Below are 20,459 nucleotides of genomic sequence, written 5' to 3' on the forward strand. Positions count from 1 at the left end.
CATTCCTGTGAAATTCACACTGTGGCCTGGAATCCCTAAAACAGTGCCCTGTGGCTGGTATCTGTCCTCTGGAGCCCTGATCCTATTCTGTTATCAAACAGGATTCATTCTAAACCTGCAGTGAGGTCCTTTGTGTGTTACCAGCAAGCAAAGAAAACATATCCACTCAGGCACACAGTGACCGTCCTCTTAGTGTGAGAGTCTGGGCTGTGTGTGTCAACAGAGGAGGTAGTGGTTCCCTCTCCCAGGCAAGGAACACACTGGAGCCTTTCCAAGGGTAATTGCAGTGAATATAAGCATTTATCGAGCACCTACTGTACAAGGTAATGTACGTGCTTGTGCTTTCTTGTTTCTTCATCCCAGGGAACACATGGAATTGGGGTTTCTGTAGTCAGGGAACTCAAGTTCAGAGAGATGAAGTAATTTACCCAAGTTTATGCAGCTAAAAAATAGAGTAGGATTTCCATCACAGGATCTTGAAGACTGGGACCATCCTGTGTCCTCAGGTCTTAATCATGACATGTGGCCTAACTATGACTGCACAGTTCCCATGTGATTGGATTAGTGAATGGGTGAACCTCAGGCCTGTCCTCTTACGCCCAGCTGCCCCAGCCGTGTGCCCAGTGCCCTGAAATAGGCCCTGAAATATCTCCCTCCTCCCACCCCCATCTCTGTGGCGTCTCTGTGGCATCTCTCTATTAATCTGGTTTTCCCAGCCAGGATGCAAGTTCCCTAACACCAGGCCCTGTGTGGTGGTTGAGCTAGATTGTATAAGATTCTGTGTTTGGAAGTTTTAGCCAAGTGTGGTTGGATGATTGACAGAGGGGCAGGGTCCCTCACTGACTGGCTTTGGGACCCTGGGCCAGTCACATTACTGTTTTCTCATTAGTGAAACAAAGGGGTTCAGAACTCTGAAAGCAAGTGCAAGCCCACAGGGAGCACCACCGTGCCAAACACGATGGCAGGGCCACTGGGGCCACTTGCCCCGGCTGGGTTGGTGTGCTCCTACAGGGCTTCAACACAGGCTCCTGCTCATCACAGCGAGTCCACCTCTGTGCCAGGAAAATAAAACAGTTTTGAGGGCGAGGCGTTTCTCCAGTTCTCCTCGGACATCTTGTCCTTACTAGTAAGTGGATGTTTATAAGCCAGTGACAGCCACAAGACTGGCTGAGTCAGCGGGAGGCCCTGAGTGGTCCACTTTAGTAGCGGTGAGTTAAATTCCTTCTTGGAAGCAGCCTGACTGCTCATTTCAGTCTTAGCCTTTGAATATTGCTCGGAATTTGAATATCCCATCCTAAACACATTGAGATTCAGTTGCATGGAGAGGCAGGATCTTTAAGAGGTGACGAGTGATGAGGATCGGTGCTATCATTGTGGGAGTGGGTCCTGTTGAAAGTGGGAGTTTGGCTCCACCCTCTGCGTCTTCCCCATGCTCGCTGCCCTTCTGCCTTCCGTCATGTTAGGATGTAGCACAGAGGCCTTGCCAGCTGCTGGCACCGCGTCCTTGTACTTCCCAGCCTGCAGAGCGTGACTCAGATGGGCTGCTCCTGTTCTGTCTGCTTGGTGACTTTCTGTTATAGCAGCAGAAAATGCACTGAGAGAAGTACGAGTGCCAGGCTCCCGTCCCTCCAGATGCCCTGCCTGCCTGTGACCTCGGCAGGCGAGTGGTTCACACTCTTTTTCAGGAGGCAGAATAGGTTTGTGTTGAACCATTTCTCAGTCCCATTTGGGACCCGTGGTCAAACCGATGGCAGAGATTATGGGACAGAGTGGAGCCCTGTGATCTCTGGGAGTGAGCTGCTGACTTTGCCTCTGAGCATCTGCTTGCAGACTGAGCATAGATGAAGCCCCACCCCCCTAACCTGGACTGCAGGAACATTAGCAAGTGAGGATTTAGGTGACAGACACAGGGCAGCTCTCTCCTCCTCAGGCTGGACACACAGGAAGTGGCAACATAGGAGCAGAGCATATTGGGGACAGAAGGGGAGTTAGAGATCACACGTGATCCCTCAGCATCCATCCCTTTGTAAGAGGTCGGGTAGCCTAATGGTTAGGTGCAAGGCTCTAGAGCCACGTCACCTGGCTTCCAGTCCTGCTTCTCTACTTTGTGCCCTTGAAGCAAGTTGCTTAGCAACTCTGTGCCTCAGTTTTTCCGTTTGTAAAATGCTGCTAGTATTACTATTATTATTTTGTAAGTGGAGACATTGAGGGCTCAGAAAAGCAAGCAACCTGCCTGAGGGCACATAATCTGTTAGTGCAGCTGCAGGACCTGTGACCCAACCCCCTGTTCTTCTTACCAGAGCCGGGCAGGTAGGTAGGAGTGAACCTGCAGCTCAGGTTTCCCTCCAGCCCAGTGCCCACTCTCCCTTTGGTGACGTCACCAATTTCACCCATGAAATCCCAGCCCTTTTACTTGGAATCCTGGGAATTTACCCCACCTGTAGGGCAGGGATCATTTAACCCTTTGGGGCAGGCCATAAACAGGATGTTCTGAGAGTATCCTGGGTGTGCGGGCCTGGGCCAGGTATGGGCTCTGTCATCCTCTCGGCTTCTGCTGTAGGTTCTCTAGAGAGGGGGAGGAGCCAGTCTGGCTCCTGGGCCAGGAATGTAGGAATGGCATCCTTCCAGCCACGGGCGAGGCTGCTGAGCTGTTGCCCTCTGTACAGAGCGAGGCCTAAGTGGCCTGTGATGTTACCAGGACCTCGTGAGTGGCTGCAGCTTTGGAGAGAGTGGCCAGCCCGTCCAGTGGCCCCTCTGGCCGGGCCTCTGTTGCCTGGGCCACCCCCTGCCAGGTGTTGGAAGGCCTGTCTTGCCTACTGTCGGCGTCTTGTAGCTCCTGTCCCATCGCTCTCGTGAGCTGTATGTAGCCACGGAAAACACCTGACCGACACTAAATTCCAGACTCCTCAGCAAGGAATTCAGGGCCTCCTGGAGTCTGGCCCCAACCTGCCCCTCTTCTAGTAGACATGTGGCGACCATCGAATGCCCCGGCAGCCTCCTGAGCCTGGGTGGTGCTGCCTTACCTTGGTGTGACGTTCCCCTGTGCACCACGCCCAGCCACCAGGCCCTGTTGCTGAGAATCATCCAGTGTCCACACACCCCACAGCCAGAATTTTTCTCTTCCCCTCCAGGCCATGTTTGCCTCCCCACCCCCAAAGGAAAATAGTCCAAAGAATCAAAGAGAACAGAAGGGACCATAGTGACAACTCTTTGTTTTCTTATAGGTCCACATACTGTCCCTCTTCATAGGGGCAGTTTACATGGCTCTTTTTCTGGCCACCCTCTCTCTTGGGCCTGATCTAGGCTCTGAACCCCTACACCATGGCCACCGCTGAGGCCAGTGTCCAGAGGAGGTGGGGTTGGTGCTGTGGGGCTTCCTCCGTGGGAGCCCAAGGAACCTGCTATCCTCGTCATGTGGAATTATCATTTTCCACCAAACACACGATGGGAACTCTTCACTTAGTCCTTTTGCCTCCCCAAACAGCAGTGTCTCTCAAAACCTGCCCCAGTGGGCCCTGGAAGTTGCAGGAATTTTGTCTGGAGAGCATGAGTGACAGGTGCCACTGATCCTTTGTGGTCCCTGCCCCATACGTCAGAGACAGCAGGTGACCAGGAAGGCCTGGCTGTGAATGGCGAATGTGACCCTTCTGAAGTTGGGACCCCTGAGGGATGTAAGTGAAAGGCAGAAGAGCCCGCAGGAGAACCGTTTCCTCCCACCACCCCCAGCAGCAGGACCCGAGTGCTGAGGGAGGGCCGTGGCTTCTGTGGGTGAGCAGGGACATTGACCCGGCGTGGCCTGAGGGGGCAGCATGTCTTCCTTCCTTCTTGAATCCCTTTCTGGCTCTTTCCAGTGAGCTGGCCTCTGTGTTGACACGTGGAGGTCCTCAGTAGCAAATCTCCGCGGAGCGCGTGGGGGAGCCTCTTCCAGTGCACCTCCCGGCGACAGCACAGTAAGTAGCCGTCCTCCCCACACCTGCTCTTTGCAGAGCGGGGACTAATTTGGGGATAGTATTTTCTCTAGCCACTGTCCACATTTTAAAAGGCCCAATTTTCCTTTTGGCTTTGTGTGTGTGCATGTGCGTGTGTGTGTCTATCTGTCTGTCTTTTGGAAGATTTCTTTTTAAAGGCATGATTTGGAATTTTGACCTTCTGACTAAACTCAGATGTGCCTGAGCCTGCTGGGGTGTCGCGGTTCGCCTCAGGGTCCTTTGCGTAGCCTCTCTCTTGGTGAGCAGCATGTGGAAGGCTGCCGGATGGTGCCCCGTGCTTCACTGTGGTGAGCTTCTACACAGCATTTCAAAGGACCAGGGTGTGACCGTTGAGAGCCCTATTACGAGCCTCTCTCCTGCCCAGAGCGTAACCAGGGAGTGGGTTCTGAGTCAGGGCGCGGGGGTAGCTTTGATGGGTGAGTGCCAGGGGCTCACTGTGTTCAGTGTTCCTTGATGTGGCTTGGGCTTCTGCATTTGCAGTGTGGGCCTCTCAAGGATTCTAGAAGGTGGGACAGGGCTGTCCACACCCTGGGTGAAGGTTGCTGCAGAAGGGAATCTCTCCACTGTGCACTGTGCTAGAGGTCTCTCTTCCCGCTGGCCTGCGCTGTGATCTGCAGCATGGTGTTTCAGGGGAGGCCTGGCTCCTTGGCTGGTCATCTCCTTGGTGGGCTCCCAGGTGCAGTGGAACACAGTGCTGTGGCTGGGCCGAGGGGCCAGGTGGGAGAGCTGGCTGGGCTCAGGGCGTGGCTGGGGCTTGGGCCCACGGTCAGGCGCTTTCCCAGGCTTGGATTTCATAAGCGTCAGTGCTGCTCGGGATCAGGCAGGATAGGATGCAAGACCTTGGAGGCAGAGGCTACCACTGTTTGGCAGTTCTCTGGTGCTTCCTGGGTGCCTAAGCCTTGCTTCCTGTCTTTGGGAGGAGGCCAGAAGCAGAGATGGCTTGGCCTGACTCCTCGCGGGAGCTGTGCGTGCTCATCCCTGGGTGCTTCTTCTTGACACCATGACCCGGGAGCCCGTGCGTCCCCTCTGTGCCCTGCACCCCAGAGTACCTGGCTCCACATGAGCAGATTCTACATTATCTTCCCTGATCCTAAAAGTGCATGTGCTTTGAACACGGAGGTGTTTTATTCATGAGAAATTGAGAAGGAAGGGTTGGGAGTCACCAGCTGCTCCCTAGCAGGCAGAGAGTCAGTGGCCCGGTGATGGGTACTGTGGGGCCTGGCCTGGGCCAGGTCCTTGGCAGGATCTTCAGGGACAGCTAACGACACCCTGCTGGACTCAGCTTGCCCAGGCCTGGACCCCAGGTTCCCCATCCATGGGACCCTGACAAGTGGCTTTCCTTCTTGCCGTCCCAGTTTCCCATCTGAAGAGACAGAGACTGGGCTGCATGCTGTCCCTCTTCAGGGACCTCATACCTCCCGTTATATGATCCTTGATCTCACTTGGGACAGAAATGCATTTTCCACTCTCCTCCCTCCTCCCTCTTCTCCTCAGCAGGAGCAGGCCGAGGAGGTGGCCTTTCCTGTCTGTCATCTTGGGGAGAATCTGAGTAGAGGCCGACCCATCGGTCCCTTGCTGGCAGTGCCCAGAGCCGGGGCAATGCAGGCGTGGAGTTGGGTTTGTACCTAGGTCCTCCTGTAGAGTCATGGTTCTGGGGCTACTGAAAACTTCCACGGGTCACATAGCGAGTGGCAGAGCCAAGCCAGAGACCAGGTCCCCCGATTTATGGGCCAGCACATTCTTCTCCTTTCCGCCCCTGAGAGTGGGCTGCAGTAGTGCAGGTGGTGTGTGGAGAAGGGGGACAGTGCCCAGGTAGAGACGAGGGGACCTCCTTTGCCTGGGCCCAGCTCCTAGGCTTCAGCCTGCTCCCTGGCACTGCCAGAGTCAGCTGGGCACCTGCTTGGTCGCTGCACTTCCTGCCTCAGGGTTCCGCTCGCCCCTTGGCTCCAGCTGCACTTTCACAAGTGTGTTCAGCAGAGTGTGACTGATGGTCAAATGAAGAAAGGCCTGCCGGGCCAGCAGGCTCGCGTTTAGGAAGGGCTTTGTTCAACCCAGTTAAACAGGTTTCTTTCTTGAAGGACTCCACCGGCCTTCAGCACGATAATCGCACTGCGAATTTCCAAGCAACGCGGATCTCTGCAGGTGGAAAGAGCTGGAAGCGGGGAGGAGAGCCCTGCTGCGAGGCTGGGACAGCCCAGATGGGAAAAGTGGTTGGTGGGAGTCTGTCTCTGGGGGTGCGTGCTGTTTCCTCTCTCTGCATTAATTTCCATTTTCCTCCTCTTTATCCTCACTCCTTTTTTTTTTTTGTATTTTAAAAAACGGAAGTGAAATAACAAAATTTGTTGTCTTAGCCCTTTTTTAAATATTTCTCTTTCGTTGTAGTTGAACACAGTACCTTTATTTTATATATTTATTTTTATGTGGTGCCGAGGATCCAACCCAATGCCTAGGTGGTGGCTAGGTGAAGGCTCTACTGCTGAGCCCCAAGCCCAGCCCTGTCTCAGCCTTTTTTAAGCATACAGTTCAGGGGCATTGGCTACACTTAGGTTGTTACTTAGCTCTTGCCACCATTCAGCCAAAGACCTCTTTATCTTGCAGAACCCAAACCCTGCACCCATTAAACACGAACCTTCCCATACCTCCACCCCAGCCTCCAACAGCCCGTTCTGCTCTGTCTCTGAATCTGACTTCTGCTATGTCCCCTCAGTGGACTTGGGAAGCACTGGTCTTTTCATGACTGGTTTATTTCACTCAGCACAATGTCAGGTTCACACATGTTACGGCATATGTCAGAATTTCCTTCCTTTTTAAGGCTGAGTAATATTCCTCAGTATGGATAGACCACCCTCCACCCCTCGTGGACATTTGGGTTTCTTCTGCTCCCTCCCTCGCTTTTTCTCCTCTGGTCCACAAGTCCAGATTGACTGTCGTATCTCCAGTGGGCTGCTCTGCCTCACTTCCTACGTGCTTTGCTCTTTTCTGCTGCTGGTGCGCCTTGCTCCACCCTCTGCTCTTTTCTATGCTCCTTTTTGGCCCCCGGGTGGGCCCTTCTCCCCCCTCTTATCACCCACTTGTGTTGTTTTTCCCACTGTCCATCCTTCCCTCTGTCCTGGTGCCGACCTGGGCGGATGCTCGGTGCAGGCAGGTGGAGACTCGAAGGTGCTCAAGAGGAAGGAGGCTCTTTGCAAAGCTGTGGCCGCGGGCGCCCTGCTCACGGCCGACTTGCCTCTGTCCCAGGCAAGTGTCATTAAATATCAGTGCCCCTGAGCACCCTGAGGACGGGGAAATCCCGAGTGCAGAGACGCCCAGGCCTTTCCTTTTTGGTTTGAGGTTGGTGCGATTGGGTTCAGTGCATTTGTGTAACTTAAAAAGAGGGTCTGGAGGTGCTAAATCAGTCTCAAATGTCCTTGTAAGTCTCGGTGTAATGCCAGGTTTGTGAAGGAGACCTTCCTGGCCATGTCACATCTGTAGAGGAGGGATGGCAATTGTCACCTGTCAGCCTGGACTCCTGTTTCCTAGTGCTCTAGGGATTAAGACAGATGGGGACAGCCACACCCCAGGACTGTGAGTGCTGTACCTCAGGTTGGCTCCACACTGCCTCTGGCCCCGCCCACCTCTGTGCCCACTACCAGCCCTCCGAGACCTGTCCTTGTAGGAACGGAGGCAAATTCTGAGTGAAGCCAGGGCCTTCCTACCTGAAAAGAGGCACTGCAGCAGCCCTTCCCCAAGGCATGGGACCTCTGCCCTGGACTGGGCCTGGCAGAGACACTGCTTGTCCACAGTCCCAGGATAGTCCCCAGGGACGGGCTGCTGCCTCTGCTCTGCTTGAGTCGGCAGGTCATGCCCTGGCTTGAGAAATGCAGTGAGATCTCTCCTTTACAGCGATAAGGAAAGATCTAGATGAACAGTGACCAGCAAGCGAGCGCAGACTGTGAAATGTGGTTCCTACTGGGGGAGATAGGCTGAGACACGGTGCCCTCCACCCCGGGTGGTAGGTGGCTTTGTTCTTCAGCAAACATTTGTTGGGGCCCCAGGATTAGTCCATCTTAGCAGGCACTGGGGATCTGTGAATGAGACAGACACTCGTACCCTGGAAGACCATATACCAGACCATGTTAGATTCTGTGAGGCCCCTCTGTGAGTCCTTTATTACTAACAAGGATGGAAATAGCCACGTGTCTTATTTAATGCTCTCCATTGGTCATCCCATCAGTGAAGAGACCCAGGCCAAGAGAGATCAGCCCACACGTCCAGGGTCACACCAGGAGCCACGGGCTCTGAATTCACCTGGCTCTCTGATGCCAGAGCCCAGGCTCTTGACCCCACACTGGCCCGTTAGGCTCTTGCTTGCTATCAGGGATGGTCGTAAGACAACGCCCAGTGAATGCGAGGCCTTATTTGCCTGAAACCTTGAGCAATTTCAAGCATCCTTTAGAAATCAGTGCTAGAGCACCGGCTCTCCCAGGGACAGACACCCCCACTTCCCCCCGAGAGCACTCTGCATTCCCTCCCCTTCAGGGGTCGCCGGCAGCCCACCCAGCACTGAGCCCAGGTGTCTGACTGAGGCCTAGCAGCTTCTGGGCTGGCGCACTCCGTTGCCTCTCTTTCTCTTGATCTCCTTTGCTCATTCTGTATCCTCTTGAAGAAACATACAGGTTTAGGGATGCTGACACGCTCACTCCCGGAGGCGCCCCCAGGACCCTGATCCCCTTGGGCAGTGATTTCTCTGTTCTTGTCTGTCTCTGTTTTCACTGTGGGTCAGTCTAGGCCTGAGGCATCTCTGTGTCTTCGGTGTCACCCGCTATAGGCGTGGCTCAGAGCAGGGCTCAGGACTATGTTGAATGAATGAATGGGGGGAAGGGGGAGTCAGGTGGGTTGTGGGGTTAGGCCAGGACTCGCTTAAACCCCTGGGATAAGAGAACCCAGGTCCCGTGAGTTCCTGAAACTTAAAGCCTCCCTCCTTCAGGGCTGGGCTGGGGAGGTCTACCCCTACTTGGGTCTTCCACTTGCCATAGGTGGCCAAGTACTAAGCTTCTAATAAGGCTGGACCCAACTTAACAGATTTATAAGCAGAGACAATCTTCCTTTTTTTTTTTTTAAGCATTAAGAAATGTCCTTTCTTTGAGGAAGTGGTGATGGTAGCCAGGTGTTGGTGATCGTTGCTTATGTTATTATTTTTATGTCCTTTCTTGGCAAAACAACAAGTTGGCAAGAACATGCCCGTTTTCTTTGTGCTTTTAATAGCTGGCAAAACCTGAAATCTGGAAATGACCACAAAGGTAGATCACTCGTGTTCACATTGTTTCTCCAGCCCTGGGTGTCGGGGGTCTCTGTCTTTGGGACCTGGAGGGAGCCCTGCTGTTGGGGGTCCAGAGTTCTTTGCCCTGTGTTTAATCAGAGAAGCCCTTTTTATATATTTATATATATATATATTAGGTGTTCTGTACGGATCTGTTTGGAGATTAAAGGATTCCCCTACCAAAACTTGGAGTGCCCCGCCCCTAGGCTGGAGGATGAGGGGGGGGTGGGGAGGGAAAGAGGAAAGGAGAGAAGAATCCCACTGTGTGGCAGAGTGCAGCCTACTTGGGTCTTCCACTTGGCAAGTACCTCTTACGTCTGTGCTAGTCGGGGCTCTCTAGACAAGCAGAGACAATAGGGTGTGTGTGTGTGTGCGTCCCCAGTTTATTTTGAGGAATTGGCTCATACCACTGTGTGAGCTGGCAAGTCCAAAATCTTGAGGGCGGGCAGCAGACTCCTAGGGAAGAGCTAATGCTGCAGTCCATGTCCAAAGATAGTCCAGAAGCAGAATTTCTTCCTTCTTGAGGGCCTCTAACTGATTAGATCAGGCCCACCCACAAGAGCTCAGTAATTTATAAAAATGGAGGCATCCAGTAGAGAAAATGCCTCAAAAGCAACCCTTAATTAAACCAAGTCATTGCTTAAATGTGAATCTTATCTAAAACTACCTTCACAGAATCATCTAGACTGATGTTTGACCTGGATACCCTGGGCTAGCCAGGTTGAAACAGGAAGTTGATCTTCCTACCTGCTCGGGTGCGTTTGACGCCTGAGCAGCAGTCAGTAAAACCAAAGCCAGGTCTTGGCCTCCAACGGGCAGGACTGTGCGCAGGGGTACATTAAGAGCAAGACCTTTTATATTTAGGTGTTACCTTGTAAAAATGAAAGGATGTGAAGTGTTTAGAGGAGATGAGGTAGGTGAGACCCAGGGGGTTCTGGGAGATTTCCAGGCAGGGCCTGATGCGAAGTTTTCAGGACATCTCAGAGATGTGAGAGTGCAGAAGACGACAAAGCCAGAGTGGGAGCCCGGGATGGGAGCCCACAGCCCGCCGCTCTCCATGCCAGCCGCGCCGCGGAGGTCCTCGGCAAAAACTGTCAAAACCTTGTCTGTGCGAAGTGTACCGACTTATTGTCACTCTTCCCTAGGGTCCAATACAGCATAGCCTTGTCCATGGCCTTTGTAGTGTGTTAGGTGATCTAGAGATGATTTTTACAGAAGGATGTACCTACATTATACACAAATGCTACACCTTTTACAGAAGGGACTGGAACATTCTCAGATTTGGGGTATCCCAGGGTCCTGGAACCAGTCCCCACAAATATGGGGGCCAGCTGAACTTCTGTTTATCTGGGACTCCAATTCTATGAAGGTCTTCACATGCATTATTTCACTGCCACATGCAACAAAAGTGTTTTTCATGGACTGTCGGAGGTCCAGAGAGGTGAAGGGACTTGTCAGCAGTCCTGCAGCCGGCCAGTGGCGGGCTTGGTAGGCTCTCCCTCCCCCACATCCCGCACCCTTCCCTTGTCCTTTGCCCCCATGACTGGACACCATGAAGGCTGTGGCTGTGCGGCAGGGAGAGGCGCGGGGGGCACTTTAGGAGGGAGAGAGTAAACGCATCTCCTACCAGGAGCCCAGTGATACCGTTTTCTTCCGCGGCTTTGGGTCCCCGGGTCCTCTTCTCTGAGCCGCCTTATTAACGTGCGCGTTTTTGTTTTCTTGTCCTCCACAGACCCGAATGCAGAGTTTGTATCCAGATCCCAAAGCCCAGTACACAAGTATTTACGGAGCCCTCAAGAAAATCATGCAGACGGAAGGCTTTTGGAGGCCCCTGCGGGGCCTCAATGTGATGATGACGGGCGCAGGGCCGGCCCACGCCATGTATTTTGCCTGCTATGAGAACATGAAAAGGACTTTAAATGATGTTTTCAACCACCAAGGAAACAGCCACCTAGCCAATGGTATTTTGAAAGCATTTGTGTGGAGTTAGCTCTCTACTGAACATGCTCCCCGGGGCCTTCCTCCGGGCCTTCCTCCCGGGACCCAGCAGCCTTCGTCTCCAGCGGCTGGCGCAGCACAGGACTCTAGGGAGCCGCTGTCCCGTCCGCTCCTTCGCGCTCTGAAGCCGGGGGAAGCCGGTGGCAGTGTGTTTCGGTTTTCGTTGTTGTGGGCTCTTTTTGGTTTTTGGCTTTTTTTTTTTTTTTTCCAAAACCAATTAATGATCAGACCTAGGAAAAAAAAAAAACCCGAATAGAAACAAAACCTTTGAATGCTGGATTCAAAAAAAAACAAATGTTATGTGGACAGCTCCTTTGAGACTGTTTAAAAACTGGTACTGCAGGTCTCCACAGCGCCAAGATCTAACTAAGCTTTAAAAGGTCAAGAAGTTTTATGGCTGACAAAGGACTTGTGCCCCTGCGGAGGGCCTTTCCCACTCTGAGCTTCGGGAGACTTGGGGACTTCTGCCCCACCCTTCCGTGTGTCCGAGTCGCATCTCTGCGAGGGAGATGGTTTTGCGTGGTTGATCCGAGGGAGACAGGCGGGGTGGGGTGACGTGGTGGCGGGCAGCTCTTATGCAGGGCACTCGGTACTGTGCCGCTCGGCAGGCTCCTGCTCCTGTCGCGTGGTGTCACCTTCCATTGTTTTTTTGCTTGGGTGTAGAAGGGGCACCGTGAATATCAATTTAAAGTGTGCTTGTTTTGACAGTTCATTTTTCAGCAGTAGAGAGTGAGACAGGGCCAGTAATAATGTGGTTTTTTTTTTTCCCCTCCTTCTTTTTGTTCTTAGAGACCCAAAATGCATTCCTCCCATCAGCAAGCCTTGGAAATAAGGGCACTGGTTGATTTGCAATCATTTCTTTGGCTTGTAAATGACTGACCCTCCATTGCATTTGTTGAGAAGGTCACTAAGAGCCACGCCCTGGTTCTCCCCTGAGCCTAGGATGCTGGGCCCTCCTTTGACCCTAGGTGCCTTATGGAATGGTTTAGCTCCTTGAGGGAGGTTTGGTAAGACCCATGTCTGCCCTGCGCTGTCCCCAAAGCATCATGGTTTACGCTGTGGTGGCATTTTGGCTTTTCTGGGGGATAATTAGAAGTGTGTACGCAGGGGAAGGGGCTTGTTATGTGCATTTCTAAGGAGGGAGCCTGCTGTCCGTCCCTCAGCCCCCCAGCTTCCAGGGGTAATTTTAATTACTGGGCAGTGGCCCTGCAGAGGGAAGAAATGCAAAGCCAAAAGCAAAATTGCAGGCATGAGTCTAGACTTTTGAAATTCCTGGTTCTTGAAGCCTGACCAGGGGAGACCCTCAGGTAGGGTTGGTCATTCAGGAGACCCTGGAACTCTGTTAAATGCCAGTCTTCTAACTTCTTCTCTTACTCATTTGCCTAAAAATACCTGGGCATCACTAAAAAATTTTCCTAAGTGATTTCTCTTCTGCTGTCTCCCCCCCCCCCCCCCCCCCCCCCCCCCCCCCCCCCGTCAACCACAGACATATTATCCCCTTTGATGAGCTTAGCTTGAGGGTACAGCCAGCCAGAATGCAGACGGAGGCGAGGGACAAGAGAAACTGAAAATCAGACAATGGAGAAAACTATGAGGTGTGGCTTCTGAACACCAACAACGTGAGCAGGTCTAGCCTTTTCCCAGGGTTGAGGACAAGAAAAGGAATGAGGTTTCTGCAAGGGGGAACCTCTGCCTGTGTCACCCTTCCCCATTGTACTCAGCATTTCCAAGTAATTGGAAATCGCCAGTTACCTTGGTATTGGCTCAGGGTGTGAAGCCTCAGTGCTCACTGAGTGGAGTCAGCAGATTTTTCTCCTTAGCGTGCTAGGGTCCGTCTGACTTAGGTTCCAGGGACTTCCTCGGAACACTTGGTTGCCAGAGTGTAATTTTCTGGAGTTTGTTTTGCAGGGATAGCTGGGAGTATGGCCACCCTGCTCCACGATGCGGTAATGAATCCGGCAGAAGGTAATGTTCCATGGTTCCACAGAGGGACAGTAGGGGATGTACAGAGGACAGGAGAACAGGTGGGTGGGAACGGGGGTGTAGAGAGTGCACATCAGACTTCAAGAAGGAGCAGGAGTGTTGGAGCTCTGTGGTCTTCCTATTGTGGAAATACTGGAGGTGTGGTCCCCAGACCCACAGCCACCCGGGAGGTATTAGAAATGATGATTCTCAGGACCTACCTCAGGCCCACTGAAGCCAGCCCCTTGGAAGGGACTGAGCGTCTATTGGAATAAGTGCCCCAGGGACTCCACACATGCACGTGTGGCTACCGGTGTGTGCAAAGGTGCATGCTCACACCCACCTGGCTCCTGTTAACCTAGACAAATTTTAGGGGGGTATCTATTAGGCCTTTTGTCCAATTTGCTTTTTGAAGAATTTGAATTGATGATGGAGGATTTCAGGCATGGGTGACTGAAGAGGGAATGGTATTATGAATCCCTGTGTATCCGTTGCTTCTGCTTCAAAAATTAGCAGTCAGCCATTTTGTTTGGGCTCTATTTTTTTCATTTGGGTTTTGGAGTATTCTAAAGTAAACAGCCATACAGACACGAGTTCTGTTAGCTCTTTATATATCCTTATGTCCTCGGCCAACTGCAGTCAGAATAGTGAGGAAGTTTGGGGCCTGATACTGGCTGTGTCTTCAGCTGGGTCATTCCCTACTTGGTGGTGGCCTCAGGTGACATACGGATCTCCCCCCATACTGCACACCTGAGAATGATCCCTTGCCAGAAGGGAGAATTGAGAGAGAAGTTTAGCAATTTGAGTCTTAGGTGATGAGTTTGTTTTTTGTCTTTGAAGGAATCTCTCATTTCCTCTCAGCTGCTTCTCATGTCTTAGCAGACAGGGGCTTGTTCCTACCCTAGGGCTAGGCTGGGTCACAGCGGGAGGTGGGGCAGGAGTCTTTCAACCCTGCTGAGGGCAACAGGTGTGGGAGGAATGATGCAGGCTCCTTTTATGCTGGTTCCCTCCTGGGTGAGCAAGCGGGAGGCATGCTGAGTGACAGGCACCGGTCTCACGTGTATTTGGAAAGCAGAGAGCTCCAAAGGTGGCCTGTGTCCAGTTTATCTCTCACACACTTTCTCCAGAGGTGGAATATCCTTAAGTCCATTTACCTGTCCTTATGGCTTATCCTGTAATTTGTTCAAGGCAGATCCTCTGAGGTCAAGAAAGAGGTCTTCTTGGGCAGGCAGGAAGTAGTTTAGAGGCAACTCCAAATCTTCAAATAGATAAATACTACTACAGTCACTCCTTAGTGTTCACAGATGCTGAAGTCCTTTATATAAAATGGTGGAGTATTCGCGAGTGTCCTCCCACATTTAAAATCATCTCTAGAATCACTTATAAGACTTAATTCAATGTAGACGCTATGTCAATAGTTGTAGTACTGTATGGTTTAGGGAATAATGACAGGAAAACAGTTGGTACGTGTTCAGTACAGTTTTTTTCCTTGAATGTTTTGGTACACAGTTGGTTGAGTCTGCAGATGTTAATCTAGATAGTGTGGAGGGCCAACTGTATGTCTTATCCTTCCTTTTAAAAAAATTTTAAGACGATTCATGAAGGAACCTGGCCAATAACCAGTCAGCCTGTGTTAACTAAGGGAGGATTTATCCTTTCTAAAGGAGAAAAAAGTGAGGCTCAACTCTTGCCCTTCCCCTTGTCATTACTGTTGATTTAGGGTCTTTATTTCTTTTAAAGTGAAGCGAGTCATATGTGTTCATTTGGCAGTGGGAGGACATTGTTAAAACTCTGAAGTCCTGGGAGCACGGCCTCATTCACTCTTGGCCTGTGACCCAACTAATTACTTTTGTATTAATAAAGCCAGGGTCTGTCCTGGAGATTGTCACTGAACTTGGGCAGATGTAATTCCGTGTTGTCCCAAGTGCACCATGACATAGAAGCTAAAATGACCATTGGAGTGAGCTCGGGGAAGGCTTTAGATCTGTGGTGGGTGCAGGAGGTACTAGAAGCCAGGACCTGGCAGCTCAGCTTGGCTCATCTGGCCTAAAGCAGCTGCCTGGGTTGGGGACCACCTTACTCAAGATTCTGGCAGGAGACACTTAAGGAACTAGTCTTCCTGGCCCTGGGTCCTGGAGATAAAGTGTTACACCAGGATCCACCCTCTAAGGCTTCTCGGGCTGGGCTGTGAGTGCTCGTTCTTCCTTAGAAATAAGTCTAATATGCTTGTTTCTCTTTATTGGCTTGGCTTCCCATTTCACTCCGACGTGGGGTGGGGCCAAACCAACCACCTGTCCACTGCTGCCCGTCTGGCCCGCCCTGCCTCAACACAGTGGTGAAACAGCGCTTGCAGATGTACAACTCGCAGCACCAGTCAGCCCTCAGCTGCATCCGGACTGTGTGGAGGACCGAGGGGTTGGGGGCCTTCTACCGAAGTTATACCACGCAGCTGACCATGAACATTCCCTTCCAGTCCATCCACTTTATCACCTACGAGTTCCTGCAGGAGCAGGTCAACCCTCGCCGGGACTACAACCCACAGTCGCACATCATCTCAGGAGGGCTGGCCGGGGCCCTGGCCGCGGCCGCCACAACCCCCCTGGACGTCTGTAAGACCCTCCTCAACACGCAGGAGAACATGGCACTCTCCCTGGCCAATGTCAGCGGCCGGCTGTCGGGCATGGTCAATGCCTTCCGGACGGTGTACCAGCTCAACGGGCTGGCAGGCTACTTCAAAGGCATCCAGGCACGCGTCATCTACCAGATCCCCTCCACTGCCATCTCCTGGTCCGTCTACGAGTTCTTCAAGTACTTCCTCACCAAGCGCCAGCTGGAGACTCGAACTCCATACTAAAGGAACAGGCTGTGGGAAGTGGTTCCAGAATCTTTTTGTTCTCAGAAGGCTTCTCCTGCCTGCCTCAGTCCCCTCGCCCTCACACCCAGGTCCTTTCTTGCAGGGTGCTCCCGGCAGGCCCTTAGAAATAGGGGAGGACCGGACACCCGCTGACCTGATGGCTGTCCATGGGGACATCCAAGGAGGCAGTGGTTGGGAAGGACTTTTGGAAGGGGAGCGAGAAAAGACTTTCTCCTCCTGCCCCGAAAGGAATGTAGCTTTTCTGCTTCACTGTGACAGTCTCCTCCGTAGATCCTTAGATCACACAGCAGGGAAGAGGAAGCGCAGTGACCAGTCACATTAAAGGAAGAGTTTATGTATATAAAGGTTCCATTACAGTCTAAAATAGGTGGATAATGTTTATCCTTTATTTTTCTACGTAGAAGTTTTTGAATTTGTGTGTGTGCTTGTGCGTGTCTATAAATAGTGTTACAGCTGGGATGATCGTGTTGTTTTTTTTTAAAAAAAAGAGTGCTGAATTCTTCCATCCTGCTCAGTTCAGAGGCACCAAAGTAATAAATGGCTGAGTGCAGCCTGAAACTGTGTAGCACCCTCAGATAGAAGTTTCACTTGAATGTAAAATAATAAATATTAAGTTAATATTTTGAATTTCTCTTTTACTGGGGGAAAAAAAGGTACGTTAAAAAAAAGATCAAAATAATGATATATATTACTTGCGGTTTTTTTTTTTTTTAAACCTAATCAATCACCTTCATGTGCCTTTTTCTTTGTTTTTCCTAAAAATTCCAGGACCAAAATCAGGCCCTGGCACGTTTTCTCCCACTGTGTACAAACACGCACACATATGGGGCAGTGGGCTGCTCACACTGCAGGTTGGTGGCTTCAGTAGCATTAGGTTGACTAGTCTTAAACCTGCTGAGACTGGTCCTCCCTTGTGAGTGGTGTGGCTCTGCCTCCCTGGGTCAGCACTTAGAAGCCCTTGACAAGCCAGCATTTGGCTAGGTTGAGCAGGTCATTGGGACAAATCCTACCTTTATCCCAGACTTATTTCTATGTCAGCCATTTTTCTCAGGCACATCAGGTCACTTGGTCTCAGTGTGTTTTGATCAAGTCTCCTCCTAATCTGTTTTTAAAAAAAAACAGAGGCAGCATATCTCTGGCCCTTGTCCACCCACCTGCCCTGTTCCAACCATCAATTCCCCTGTCACAGCCTCTCAATGCACAGTGACAAGTCCGGCCATCCATAAGAGACCCTACTGCTGAACCCTGACCTGGACCCTCACGCGCAAGCTAAAGGATTTTCCCAGATCCATTCTTCAGCATGGACTGGTTCCTGGCACCTGAGAACACCAGGCCCTGCTACCTTGTTTTCTGAAATGGAGTCAGATTGTTGCTAAGAGAAAATACAAGCCTGTTTCCTCTGGCCACAGCACTCCACATGCTTCCAGACCACTCTCATGGGAAGACTAGACGGCCTCGCGGTTCTCTTTAGCACTCTTCAGCCTGACTACAAGGGAGCAAGAAGCATGTGTGTCTTCATTTTGGAGGACCAGGTCTTCACCTGCTGCTCTGGCAATGGCCAGTGCGGTGCCTCTCGCTGGGGAGGCTCTGCCTGGGCTCCTTTGGAGTGGCGTGACTGTCTGGGAATCAGGTTGCACTTGGAGAAGCGTCACCTTGGGACCGTGCACATAGTGCCTCTGGGTGTGGGTTTTGTCCCAGTAGCTATGAGAAGTTGTATAATACAAGAATTGACTTCCTTTTTCAAATCAAGGAGGAGAGACAGCCACTTTGGTGACCTTCCATGTGTAGCCCATGAGCACGTTGGCTGCTGACCTGCCCCCTCTTTGAGGTGACACCCCTGACCTCCATAGAAACCCCTTGCAGCAGTGTTCTGTGCTCATAGGGCTGCTGCCGGAAATGAGCACATCTGTCCTCTGGGGCTGCCTTGGGTTAGTGTGAAGTAGTGCTCAGTGCTGCAGGTGAAGGAGGAAATCAGATGGTAGATCCTAAAGTAGAATTTAAATCAAATCCTTAACAAATGCTTGCAACCACCCCTTTCATCCACTCAGTACACCACCTTGTTGCAAAGTACTCCCTACTTCCTATAGGATTTTGTTCTCAGTGATACATTGACAACAGAAGCTCTTGACTTCCCAGAGAGCCTCTTTGTTTAGGGGATGTAGGTGGGAGAGGCAGGAATGGGACTTGACTCTCTGTGGGTTGGTGATCCAAGGCTCTTGTCCTGGCCCTGCCCTGACTGTAATGGTGGATGGGGGTTGTCAGAGGTTAGTCTCCTATCCCACCTGCCCCACCAGGTCGTCATGGAGTGAGTAGATGCCTTTTCAAGTCATGAAGCACTAAACAGATAAAAGTGTTTGTTAATTTTGTAGCAATTAATTTTTCCCTGTTACCCTAAGCTTGAAAGTTGTTTATTATTTTTGCCCATGCAGACTGTAGCCCATGTGCTGATTGTGATTGACATAGTAAAGTGTGAAATAGGAGAATGCTGCCCCCTCCCAGTGACCACCTTCCTCACGGCATATTCTTGGTCACGAGCATCTTTGGAGTGACGTCGCAGCCTGGCAAAATGTGCAGTACTCATACTTTAACTCTGTGTGTGTGTGTGTGTGTGTGTGTGTCACGTGCATTAGCTGTTGCTCAGACCCTGATTGGAGGTTCAATCACTTGTACATCAGAGTTTTAGAATAAAACATTTTTTTTTTCCAAATGGGAGAATCATCCATCCAGGACTTTTTTTTCTTTGGATTGAATCTAGCTATTCTGTTTCTTTGTTTTCTGATGCTTGATGTCTCGGTCTAACCGCCATCCTCCAATGGCCCCTAAAGCTGCATCTCCAACACATTGTTATGCCTTGAGATTTTATTTTTTTTATTTAAGGATGGTTGTGTCTATGAAATAGAAATGTACTGCTGCTTCCTACCTGCAAGATGCATGGTGTATGTGTATGTGATAAGAGGGGACAAGGTGTTACTTAAGTGTCTTTGGCAGTCAAGATGGTCTCTGCTTCATAGTTGCCGCCAACTCTTTAAAGAAGTGGAGAAATGTGCACTCATGCGTGGGAATGTTGCTGACATGCTGCTACAGTTGTATCACTGGAGCTACAGAAAATAAAGCATTGATCCTGGAAGTGTTGTGGGCTCTGTAGTGGGAATAGCGAGGTGACAGAGGTGGGCGGCCAGGAGAGATGGTGTGGGCAGAGCTTGTGCATGTTCCATCTGACTCACAAAGGACGGGCATCACCAGGTTGGATGGGAACTGCCCTCTTCCCAGATTGGAAGCAGGGCCCCAACTGGCCAGCACCAGGGCACTTGGGGTGTCCCAGCAGGGCAGCAGCTGGGAGCTTCCTGCTCACCTCATTCCCCATCTTGGGAGGGTGGTGGCTTTTCTTGAGGGAGCTTGAGTGTGGCAAGCTGCCTGTGTTGCCTCATTTCCTCTCTCACACACCCCTCCGCAAAGATTGTAAGGACCCTCTGTACGGAGAGGTCCCTGAGAATAACCAGAGGCCATGTTCCCCAAAGATTACAGTTTAAGCTGGAAAATATAAACTGGAGGTAGGAGTTGGGGAGCCCCTTTGAGAAAAGTCAACAGTCAAGGTCAGAGACCTCCTGTCAGCACAGCCACTGAAGCCCTTGGTGGAGGTGAGGGGTTGTCTGACGCCTACACGGCTTTTCTTTACAGTCACATCTTGGCCCCTTCCCCGCAAGTTGGCAGTGAAGTTCAAACAGCAGCATCCTGCCTGTTGGCCCAGGCTCCTTTAGGTCCCCTTGTCCTCCAGGTCACTGCTTTATCCCCATCAGCTGGGGGCTGGAGCTGCCCCTGCCTCAGCTCTTTGGTGCTGACTGTGTGCATTTCTTCCCAGCTTCACGTTGGGTAATGTCACATGGGTGACTTGAAATTGACAACAGTGAGGATATTTACACCACAGAAACAGGTGCGCACCTAGTAATCAAGGCCATTGCTTCTCTAAGAGTAGCCACACCGCGTAGCATAGTGCTTGGTGTGTCCAGGTGTTCAGTGAAGGTCTGCTGGGAAGCAGATGTGGCAGCTCATCTTCAGCCTGGGAGCCTGCTTCCTGCTGCCCCCTTAGTTCCCGGCCTGCCACCTCCTCTCTGGAGCCCTCTTCAGAGTCTTCAAACTCAATTCCAGCCCTAGAAAATCCATGAATAAAGGCGATCTCTCCCTACTGTCCTGAGTCCCCAGGGCCGGTGGTAGATTAGCCACCCTTCTCAGGAAAGACCTCCCTCTGGCCCATAGGAGTGGCCTTAATAGTAGCATCTTGGAAAGAATATAATAACCGCAGTGTTGTAGAAGAGGGAGGTAGGAGGGAACTGAGGTG

At 51.5% G+C, this 20,459-nt stretch overlaps 1 protein-coding gene across 2 annotated transcripts in view; it reads left to right on the forward strand.

The window, feature by feature from the left end:
• Slc25a37 (solute carrier family 25 member 37) overlaps nt 1–19,250 on the forward strand; it is a 38,907-nt gene extending 19,657 nt beyond the window's left edge. Inside the window, exons 2-4 of one of the 2 annotated variants that reach the window (XM_027926869.2) lie at nt 11,021–11,249; nt 13,195–13,251; nt 15,582–19,250. In XM_027926869.2, coding sequence (XP_027782670.1) covers nt 11,021–11,249; nt 13,195–13,251; nt 15,582–16,102 — 807 coding nt within the window. In that variant the 3' untranslated portion in view covers nt 16,103–19,250. Of the gene's footprint in view, nt 1–11,020; nt 11,667–13,194; nt 13,252–15,581 lie in introns of those variants that run through there. The other variant, XM_027926870.2, reaches the window with a different exon arrangement.
• Nucleotides 19,251–20,459: the final 1,209 nt, after the last annotated feature.

The sequence above is a fragment of the Marmota flaviventris genome, chromosome 3 (genome assembly GCF_047511675.1).
Source record: "Marmota flaviventris isolate mMarFla1 chromosome 3, mMarFla1.hap1, whole genome shotgun sequence".
NCBI lineage: Eukaryota > Metazoa > Chordata > Mammalia > Rodentia > Sciuridae > Marmota > Marmota flaviventris.